General features: G+C 48.4%; 1 protein-coding gene across 1 annotated transcript in view; it reads left to right on the top strand.

Moving 5' to 3' along the window:
* The first annotated feature begins 6,080 nt into the window (after nucleotides 1-6,080).
* Nucleotides 6,081-12,024, top strand: part of klf12a (Kruppel-like factor 12a) — a 16,441-nt gene continuing 10,497 nt past the window's right edge. Inside the window, exons 1-3 of the mRNA XM_048235621.1 lie at nucleotides 6,081-6,128; nucleotides 6,405-6,730; nucleotides 6,764-6,840. Coding sequence (XP_048091578.1) covers nucleotides 6,081-6,128; nucleotides 6,405-6,730; nucleotides 6,764-6,840 — 451 coding nt within the window. The remainder of the gene's footprint in view (nucleotides 6,129-6,404; nucleotides 6,731-6,763; nucleotides 6,841-12,024) is intronic.

The raw sequence follows: 12,024 nt of genomic DNA on the forward strand, positions 1-12,024 counted from the left end.
GAAATGAGACAGAGAGATAGTGGGAGACAGAGAGAGATAGTGAGACAGAGAGAGAGGAGTGGAGACAGCAGAGGAGAGATGGTGGGACATGGGTGGAGTGAGAGAGAGAAGAGAGAGAGAGAGAGTGAGACAGAGAGAGATAGTGAGACAGAGAGAAGATAGGAGGTGTGCAGGGGAAAAACAGGAACAGAGGGATAACGACGTCCTGTTTGCTTCATGTCAGACCGGGACAAGCGGCCAGGAGACACAATGCGTTTCTTTCCTCCCCTCAGTCGAAAACAGACCAGATGGGCTTCTCTCTCTCCAGCTAAAGGCCAACACGTCTGCCAAAACTACTGGCTGGGAGCCACCGTGGAAAAAGAAACAGAAAGTTTACAAAAAAAAACAAGTGAATAAGAAAAACAGTGGACGGCGAGGGCTCCGAGAGGGATCCACTACTGGGCTGATGGTGCCGAGCGAACGATCGGCGGGCGCGGTGAGATGAGCTGCTGTGTGTGTGTGTGTGCTCTGGTGGCGTTTCCTGCTGCGTGCGTCAGAAAGTAAGAGTGTGGGAGGACGAGATGGGCAGGGGAGATAGCGGGCAGCGCTGGCGCCTCTCTCGCCCGCCTGACCACGCGCTTGCTCGCTCGCTGGTGCACCTCTGAAAAAACACAACAGCCACAAAAAATGAGAAAATGGAGGAGGGAAGAGAGTGGCCGCTTGAGACCCTGTGCTTTAAAGAGCCGCCCACACACACACACACATATACACACACGCGCACACACACACACGCGCACACACACGCACACGCACACGCACACACACACACACACACACACCTCGGAAGGTGGAGGGCGGGCTGGGGAGGGGGGAGGGAGGGAGGGTGGGGGCTGCTGGAGGGGTGGGTGTTGGTCGCTGATAGCTGAACACCTCGGGAGGAGGCACTGACATCATCTGGCTGCTTCTACACTGCACCGGTTTAACCGCACAGGCCAGTGTGTGTGTGTGTGTGTGTGTGTGTGTGTGTGTGTGTGTGTGTGTGTGATCTCCTCTGTACGCTTCATTAATTCCACCCTCCACCATCACCCCAGCCCCACCCTGCCACGGGTCTCCATGATGTCACTCTTTAGCCAAATTCAACCCTGGACTCTCAACTATAGATTTTACTTCTCTCTCTCTCTCCTCCTCTCTATCTCTCTCTCTCTCTCTCTCTCTCTCTCTCTTCTCTATCTCTCTGCTGCTGTCCTTCACTCTCCCCGATGTTTGCAAATGTTTTTGGTTTTTGGTGATTTAGGAAAGTTGCTGTTGTCAGGAGTTGCTGCTCAGTATCAGTGTGATGATCTGATCAAATGATCAAATTGAATTCACATCATGTTTTGTTGCAAAGCAAACTGACCCTTAATTTAGTTTGAGCAAAGAAATTCTTTTTGAGTGCTATATTCAGAGCCCCGGCGTAGGCATCTGCCGAGCCCGTCCAGGCGAGTGGCGTAAGCGTCTGCCGAGGCCGTCACCGAGGCCGGCGGGGACACCTGTGCAATCTGCCGCCCCGGAGCCGACAGCTGGGTGCTGCCGAGCGCAAGATGTAATTGTGCGCAGATAAACACGTCAGTCACCGCCAGCTAGAGCTGCGCCGTATCTGGGCCACATCAGGGCTGTATCAGGGGCATTATCAGGGGGCATCTATCAGGGGCCACATCCTATCAGGGCCATCTGGGCCACATCAGGGCCGAACATCATCTGGGCCACATCAGGGCGGTATCAGGACCACATCAGGGCATTATCAGGGCCACTCTCAGGGAATGACCTGGTGACATGTTTTCAACACGTCTATAACACATTTATCTTTCTCGCCCTGTTTTTCTCCCACTTTTCCTCCCTCCCTCTCTCTCTCTGTGTTCTGTTCTTTCCTGCAGAGCTGGTGACAGTATGCTGATGCTGGACGGGATGCCAGTGCTGCGCTCGGCGGTGGAGCGTGCCAGGCCCGGTGGTGGTGGGCCCGGGTGGAAGCGAGGTGGAAGGCCGGGTGGAGTGGGGCCCGAGGAACCACAGCGAATTGAAGGGTGAGTGGCGCAGCGTGGCGTGGCCGTGTCTCCAGGCGGCTCTGCTCTGGTATGTCCGGCAGGAACTAGGGTCAGAAGGGTGGCGGCTTAAAAGATGGTTATTATTTCATCATTACTGAATTTATGTGTTTGCTCAAGACCTCTGTGTTTCCAGATGCCATCAGCGGCTTAGCATGCTGCTGCTGCTGCTGCTGCTGCTTTGGTGTTTTTCTTGAGCGCTATCGGTTAATGACACAAGCTGTCTGCACACACGGCTCACTGCCAGACTGCTATCTCTTTACCTTAAATACACAAATACACATGCACACACACATGCAAGCACATGCTTGCACAAACACACACACACACACACACGCATACACATGTACACACACACATACACACACACACACACAAACACAAATGCACACACACATGCACACACACACACACACATATGTACAAACATACTCTCACACACACACACACACACAAAACACACACACACACACACACAAGCATTTATGTATTAGGGGTTCACCAATGTTCAGGAGTAATGACTCGGCTTCACAGTGACTCAGCTTGTCAGGTCCCCACTGGGTTGTGCTTGTGTGTTTTGGCTCATCAGCACTTCAAGAGGTTAAAGGGGTTCAGGTTCTGCTCATTGTTAGATGTGTATCCAGTTTCTATGTGTTGTGTTGTGTTTGGGACTATTTACTCAAGTAGAGTCTTTTAGCTTCCAGAAAAGATTATGTGCTCATGTAGTGGTACGTACACACACACACACACACACCCTCACAAACATAAACAGACAATACACAAGCCTGATTGTAGTGTGTGTTGTCATGAAAACAACCACAAAAAAACGTAAACACATTCATAATCATACACTCGAGAAGGAAGCAAGGTACACACACATTGGCACATTCCGTATGCCCTTTCTCTCACTCAAGCATAAACTCATAAACACACTCTCTTCCTGGCTCGGTCTCTCTTACACAGACACACACACACACACACACTCACACACACACACACACACACACACACACACACACACACACACACACACACACACACACACACAGAGACACAGGACACACGCGTACTTGCGCTTACCGTCGCGGTACCCTGGCTGACCATTGAACCTGGTTGTTGTACAGTATGTGTGTGTCGATTAGTATTATTGATAGCGTGTGTATTGGATCAGAGTGCCACAGGCAGGACCAGAGCTTTGAAGTGCGTCAGCGTTTAAAAAGCCCAGGCTCTCTTTAAGTCAACAGAGCCTGTCCACACATGCTCAGACGCGCTCTCCGTGTTTGAATGGGCTCACAGCCAAGACCCCTTTCTTGGAAAAACGCCTCCCGCTACCCTGCCACCCCGACCGACCCCTTCCCAACCCCCCCTCTGACCAGAAGCTGCTTGGATTTGGAAAATTAGCCATAATAACCAGTGGCCCACCGAACACCAGAGCTGGACAGGGGCCATGGATGTGGTGTGTGTGTGTGTGATGGTGTGTGCGTGTGTGTGTGTGTGTGTGTGTGTGCATCTGTGTGTGTGTGCGTGTGTGTGTTTGCGTCTATGTGTGTCTGTATGCATGTGTGTGTGTGTGTGTGTTCACATCTGTGTGTGTCTGTGTGCATGTGTGTGTGTGTGTTTGCGTCTGTGTGTGTCTGTGTGTCTTTGTGCATGTGTGTTTGCGTCTGTGTGTGTGTGTGTCTATGTCTGTGTGCGTGTGTGTGTGTGTGAGGGGTGAGAGAGGAAGAGAGAGACAGTGAAGTGTGACAGGACGAGAGCGTGAGTGCAAGAGAGATGAGGTTTCAAAACATGTTCCATTTCAGAGTGTGTGTGTGTGTGTGTGTGTGTGTGTTGAGTTGAGACAGTGGAAACCACAGTGGAGGAGAGAGAGAGAGAGAGAGAGAGAGAGCAGTGGGGCAGACAGTGTGCGAGCTGCAGGGCCCTGAAGAGGGTTCGCCCCCGAACGCGACTCTGCGCCGGAAAAATCAGAGTCACTAGTCATGATTTCTTCCGCTTGGGTTTCTGGTCTATTGTTTCATGCCCAGTGTGTGTGTGTGTGTGTCAGAGAGAGTGAGAATGTGTGCATGTGTGTGTATGTGTGTGTGTGTTCATGCCCAGTGTGTGTGTGTGTGTCAGAGAGAGTGAGAATGTGTGCATGTGTGTGTGTGTGTGTGTGTGTTCATGCCCAGTGTGTGTGTGTGTGTGTGTGTGTGTGTGTGTCTTCATGCCCAGTGTGTGTGTGTGTGTATGTGTGTGTGTGTGTGTGTTCATGCCCAGTGCCCTGACCCTAGCCAGATGAATTTACGCTCAGCCAAGCTCCACTCATCCATCTGGAACCGATCCATTGGAGTGTTGCTTCAGAGGCTGGGCCTAATCAAAAATGCTTGCATATGATTGAATAAGCCACTTGTCCGTCATCTATTGGCAGTGATGCCAAATCGAAAACCAACCCGTGGCGCTGATAACAGTCTCACAGTAAACTTCTAAGCTCACGTCACATCTATGAAACTCCATCCCTCGTCCTGATTGGCTGTACCATAAAGTGTCGGTTGCAGAAATCACTCTCTCTCAATGGAAGAGGTCCCAGATGGTGTAGTGGGCTAGGTGGAGCTAAGGACTGAAATTCATCAGCTAGGGTCAGGTTAGCCCAGTGTTGCACTGAAGGGGTGGCAACACTTCCATCTCCGCTCTCTCTCTCTCTCTTTCTTGTTCTCTCTCTCGCTCTTTCTCTCTGTCTCACTCTCTTTCTTCCTCTCTGTCTCTCTCGCTCCCTCTGCCTTCTCAAATTCAAATTCAAAGGAGCTTTATTAGCATGACTGATTACAGTGTTGTCAAAGCCAGTGTTACAGATAACACAGTAGTCACTCTGCATTCTCTCTCTCTTTATGTCTTTCTTTCTCTCTCTCTCTCTCTCTCTCTCTCTCTCTCCCTCTCTAGTTTATCCATAGCCAGTCGTCTATATAGACCAGTGCCAGGTGTTGTAAACAACCCCGTGTCAGTCAGGAAGGCCTGCAGTCTCCCACACGCCTCCAAACATCCCCATGGAGCCTTTCACCAAACACACATCAAACACACACAAACACATACCAAACACACATCAAACACACACAAACACACACCAAACACACATCAAACACACACAAACACATTTGTACATGGAGGGTGTTACCATGGTGCCTTATTCATACAGAGTCCATGCCCAGAAATACTAATTGTTGAATACCCAGGTTGTGATGAATTAAAAATCATGTACCCCCCCCGCGCGTGGCGAGTTTTGAATGAGTTATGAATACAATGGCGACACTGAGGACATGTTCAAATTCTTGCATCTTGTTGTGAATGGCGTCGCGCAGAACCCAAATTGTAGAGTGCTGTAGAGGTCAAGGTATGCAACAGGTCCTTACATGCCCATAGTATCTCTGTGTAACCTGAGAGATGGGTGATGGTGACGTCTCTATGGTGACGTCTCTGTGTACCCTGATGGGTGACGGTGACGTCTCTGTGTAACCTGAGAGATGGGTGATGGTGATGTCTCTATGGTGACGTCTCTGTGTAACCTGATGGGTGATGGTGACGTCTCTATGGTGACGTCTCTGTGTAACCTGATGGGTGATGGTGACGTCTCTGTGTAACCTGATGGGTGATGGTGACGTCTCTATGGTGACGTCTCTGTGTAACCTGATGGGTGATAGATTGATAGATAGATAGATAGATAGATAGATAGATAGAGAGATACTTTATTGATCCCCAGGGGAAATTCAAGGTATCAGTAGCACACAGACAACACACACACATTCACTAACAGCAGAAAAAGTAATTAAAAGTATATAATATAGAAACACAACTAAGCAATAAGGACTGTAGAAGATAAAGAATATACTAAATATATACTATACTAAATGGGTGATGGTAGGCGTCTCTATGGTGAAAAGCGTCTGTGTAACCTGATGGGTGATGGTGGCTCTGTGTAACCTGATGGGTGATGGTGACGTCTCTGTGTAACCTGATGGGTGATTGTGACGTCTCTGTGTAACCTGATGGGTGATGGTGACGTCTCTGTGTAACCTGATGGGTGATGGTGACGTCTCTGTGGTAACCTGATGGGTGTCTCTATGGTGGTGTAACCTGATGGGTGATGGTGACGTCTCTGTGTAACCTGATGGGTGATGGTGACGTCTCTGTGTAACCTGATGGGTGATGGTGACGTCTCTGTGTAACCTGATGGGTGATGGTGACGTGGGTGATGGTGTTGTCTGGTGACGTCTCTGTGTAACCTGATGGGTGATGGTGTTGTCTGGTGACGTCTCTGTGTTGTTTCCTTAGTCCGTGCTGGTGTTGCTGAGGCCCGGTTCGACCCGGCATCCATAGCCGAGACCCGGGCGGTTCTGCCCGTCCGACCTCTTCCAGGCCCAGACGGAACCCGTAGACCTCTCCACCAACAAATCCAGAACGTCGCCCCCGACGACCCGGCCCTCCCCACGGCACACTCCGCCTTCCTCCTCCTCCTCCTCCTCTTCATCCCCCTCTTCCTCCTGCCCCTCCGTCATCACGCCTGTCCCGCGCCCACGCGTGCTCACGCCCATCTCGGGGTCGCCCCCAGGGGTCAGAGGTCAGCCCTTCTTGCAGATGGCGCACCCCCACCCTGTGCCCCCGTGCCCGAGCCCAGTCCACCTGCACCCGGCGCGTGTGTGCCGGTGGTGGCCGTGCCGCTAAACCTAAACAGCAAGCCTGCGCTGGGAGCCACCACGGCAACATCCCGGCCTCATGATACCCCTGCTGGAGGAGAGCAGGATTCACAGGGCAGGTAAGACACACACACCTCCATCCTTACACACACACTTCTATCATAACACACACCTCCATCCGCACACACACACCTCCATCCTTACACACACACTTCTATCATAACACACACCTCCATCCGCACACACACCTCCATCACACACACACCTCCATCACTTTTGCTTCTCCACCTTTTTCTTCCACACACACACCTCCATCCTTACACACACACCTCCATCATAACACACACACTTCTATCATAACACACCTCCATCCTTTTACACCTTCTGTCTTTTCATCCTTACACACACGCTATCATAACACACACCTCCATCACCCACACACACTTCTATCCATAACACACACCTCCATCCTTATACACACACTTCTATCGCCTTACACACCTCCATCCTTACACACTTCTATCATAACACACACCTCCATCCGTACACACACACACTTCTATCATAACACACACCTCCATCCACACACACACCTCCATCCTTACACACTTCTATCATAACACACACCTCCATCCTTACACACACACACTTCCATCCTTACACACACCTCCATCCTTACACACACTTCTATCATAACACACACCTCCATCCTTACACACACACTTCTATCACCTCACACACCTCCATCCGTACACACACACACTTCTATCATAAACACACACTTCTATCATAACACACACCTCCATCCGCACACACACACACACACCTCCATCCACACACACCTCCATCCACACACACACACACTTCTATCATAACACACACCTCCATCCGTACACACACTTCTATCATAACACACACACTTCTATCATAACACACACCTCCATCCTTACACACTTCTATCATAACACACACCTCCATCCGCACACACACACTTCTATCATAACACACACCTCCATCCTTACACACACACTTCTATTATAACACACACCTCCATCCGCACACACACACCTCCATCCGCACACACACACCTCCATCCTTACACACACACCTCCATCCTTACACACACCTCCATCCACACACACACACTTCTATCATAACACACACCTCCATCCGTACACACACACTTCTATCATAACACACACCTCCATCCGCACACACACACCTCCATCCCCTTACACACACACTTCTATCATAACACACACCTCCATCCTTACACACACACTTCTATCATAACACACACCTCCATCCTTACACACACACTTCTATCATAACACACACCTCCATCCGCACACCTCCATCCACACACACCTCCATCCATACACACACACTTCTATCATAACACACACCTCCATCCGTACACACACACACTTCTATCATAACACACACACTTCTATCATAACACACACCTCCATCCGTCACACACACACTTCTATCATAACACACCTCCATCCATACACACACACCTCCATCCTTACACACACACACTTCTATCATAACACACACTTCTATCATAACACACACCTTCCACATATTGGGCATGTGGCTCTGACTGGTTAAAGATCACTCTGGACTCTAGAACCGGGAGGCCACCCCGAGCCTGATTGAGTGGGTCACTGCTGAAGTGCCTTGGGAGTGCAGCACCCACCCTCTCACTGCCCTCACGCCGGGCTGTGGTGCTGTAGGCAGCTCACTGTTAGCTGGATTAGTGTGTGCTTCACCACTGTGTGTATCAGGCTGTGGTGCTGGAGTGTGTTTCACTAATTCACTGATTGGGATAAATGCACAGACCAAATTTCCCTCATGGGATCAAAAAAGTATATATACTTATACTCATCCGCACACACTTCCATCATAACACACACTTCTATCATAACACACACCTCCATCCTTCACACACACTTCTCATCATCATAACACACACCTCCATCTTAAGATACACACTTCAAATCACCTCAACAGTTTCTATTACTACACCCTCATATATATACTTTATTTCTAGCGTCGCTTAGGAAACTACATAAACTACATACAGTACAACCTGCACTGTGTTGCTATACTGCCTCACAGGAAACTACATAAACTACATACAGTAAAACCTCTGCACTGTGTTGCTATACTGCCTCACTGTGTTGCTATACTGCCTCACAGGAAACTACATAAACTACATACAGTAAAACCTCTGCACTGTGTTGCTATACTGCCTCACTGTGTTGCTATACTGCCTCACAGTACAAGGATTGTTGGGCATGTGGCATCCCATGTGTCTAACCCTGTAAATAAGTGGTTACAGAGTACCATACTATACACTCCATACTATACACTCCATACTATACACTCGCTCGATGGTGTTTTATGCCCCCAACATCGTCTTCCAGGCAGCGCTGCCCCCGCTGACTTAAAGGCACCTAACCCCAACCCTAACCCTAACCTTAACCCATGACTAACCATAGCGCCTTCCAGGCAGCGCTGCCTTGAAGACAACGTTGGGGGCATAAAACACCAAGAAACTATATACACTCCTCCTCACCCTGTTTGTGTAAGAGTCAGAGGGGGGGCATGTGCCTGAGGTGTGCCTGTGGCTAAACCAGCCGGCAGATATCGGTTTAAAAGCCAGGGCGGACAGCTGCTTAATGAGGCCTCACTGTTCAATCTGGTGTGAAACACTTCACTGTCGGGCTGTTTTCATTGTGTGCATCATACTGTATGTTTAAGGCAACGATATGGATGAACTGGCCGTTTCATCCCTTGGCGCCAATTTTCAGCGCCATTTACGCCAGTGCATCTTAAACTGAATAAAAAAATGGTCATGTTGGTACCAGTAACAATAACATTGCATAGTGAAATGCATCTGCAATGTCAAAGATGCCATTCGCTGTATTATAAATCAAAATTCAAAATTAGTTTGACACCCGTTAATTTAAGGTATAAGAACTACATTGTGTTGCTTTAACATACAAGTACATTTGAAATGTGGTTGCTTGCTTCACAAAATGCAGGCTACATATGCAGACTTGCAAAACATAGATAGTGCTTTAGATAGTGATAATGATTTAATAAGCGGTAAGCGTTACTGTAGTTGCTGAAGCAAACCTCAGCGGAGTGTTTGATGAGAACCTCCATTCTGAGAGACTGTGAGACTAAGGGCTGTATTTTGGGCACCAGCGCATGGCGTAAAAGCTGGTTTTACCCAGCGGAAGAATGATTGCTATTTTGCACGTTTATTTTTTAAACATTAAGCGGGGGTGTGGCAATTAACAACCTAGGGAGGGATTGGCGCGTTGTCTAAAAATCGCTATCATACACCGCCTAATCCTGGTCAGAAGTCAATGGCGAGTTGTTCTTATGCTATTTTAAGAGCGCATGTCAACAGTCATATTGGCAGGTGCACGCACCATCCTTCTATCATTCATGAACGCACACCAGCACACGTCCGTACGAAAGCATTACAAATTGCGTTACAATGGGAAACATAATTAGAATAAAGATATTACGAAATACTGTACATCTCACTTGATGAGTAGTTATTATAAAACTTTACCAAATTGGTAATGACAGTTAAAAGAAGTGATTAGGGGAGGCGAGAAGTGCAGTATGGAGCACAGCTGAAGACACTGTCACGAGATATAAGCAACTCCTCTGCAGGATAAATGTTGTTTTATTCAGTCATTTGAGCAATATTAGGGTAAGTGTTGCTTTTTCCAGCCTATGTTTTCGGTCGTAACCCTTTGTCAGTCAATAGTGAAAGTAACTGCATATAACTGTCTTGTCGTTGACTGACTCCTTGGTGAAGTTAGTTTCACTTTGCCAATGAGTTCAAATAATAGACGAGTGGAAATGCATGAAGGCTATGCTAGGTTTTAGTAAAGCATGGTTGAAGAATGACTATTCCATAGAACTACGGTCTCGCAAGCAGCCTCCTTCAAATGCGCCATTGAATGCCAAAATACCGATGCATTTATTTGACATATCGCGCTTTGCGCCGTTAAAGGGAATGACAGATGTCATTGTCGTTGGTTTAAAATGATGTTACACCCCAAACACACCCATATGACTGATTAAAAAACCTAGGAACACCTTGTTGCGCCATGCGCTCCACGTTTGATAACGAAACCCTTCCCAATGTGAACTGGACATCCTACTAAATTTGAATAGACTTTTGACGAGTGACGATGCACTTTAGAATATCATGATAGGGCCCGAAGTTGTGTAGGTCGGAGGAGAGAGCGATGCGATGATCCGATGATGTGTTCTCATGTGCCACTAGAACATCGGGATGCTGGCCATGTGGAGGCTTACCCGCGACCGAGAGACTGACAGTTAAGGCCTGTTGAGCTTGTAAAGGCTTCGAAACCAGCGCCAGATCCACCCTGCCATATGAAAGGGTCTGAACTGATTTAAATGCAGTAAACAAACGCAAAACACTATGGTGCTAACTGCATGTTGCAATTTTTGAGGCCACAAAATTCTAGAATGGAGACAAACAATACACAAGTGCGGACTGTTCCAGAATGTTAGTGGCATGATGGGATTCTGTGGGAATAATGTTCAGTAAATGCACTGCTGCACTGTATCAAGTAAACTTCTGGGTGGTTTCGACGGAATTCCTGATTTCCTGAAGGTCAAACTGCTTCTCCATCTTTATCAGAATGTTCTCACTTCTCTCTCGCTGTGCCTAAATCAACAGCAACCCCAGTTGCCTCAAACGGCATTGAGATTTGTCCACCATGTAAAAGCGTATAATCCTGGCGCTGTTGCTATATTTACTAAAGCCCGGAGAACAAGACGAAATCCAACACTACTTGGTGGCTTTTAGAGCATTCACTCTTGACATTAATGAACCAAAGAATGCACACTGGTGGGCAGGAGGCTTGTGCTATACAGACCTCTATCCAAAGAACTCTGCTCTCCCTCTCTCAATCTATCACTCTCTCTCTCTCTTCTTTCCATAACTCTCTTTTCTTTCCATAACTGTCTCTTCTTTCTCTTTCCATAACTGTCTCTCTCTCTGTTTAAAACGCCTGTCCCTCCATCTGTCTTTGGCCCAGGATGGGGTCGGTCTGACATCCCAGAAGCTTCGCCAGTTTTCAGAAACAGAGTCGACACAGAGGAGAGGAACCAGCACACACACCTTCCCATCTCTCCTCACACACACACACACACACGCACGCCAGCCAGCAGACAGAGCAGACGCACACACACACACACACACACACACACACACGAGAGACCAGAGCCAGACGTTC

Source organism: Alosa alosa, chromosome 23 (genome assembly GCF_017589495.1).
Source record: "Alosa alosa isolate M-15738 ecotype Scorff River chromosome 23, AALO_Geno_1.1, whole genome shotgun sequence".
Taxonomy (NCBI): Eukaryota; Metazoa; Chordata; class Actinopteri; order Clupeiformes; family Clupeidae; genus Alosa; species Alosa alosa.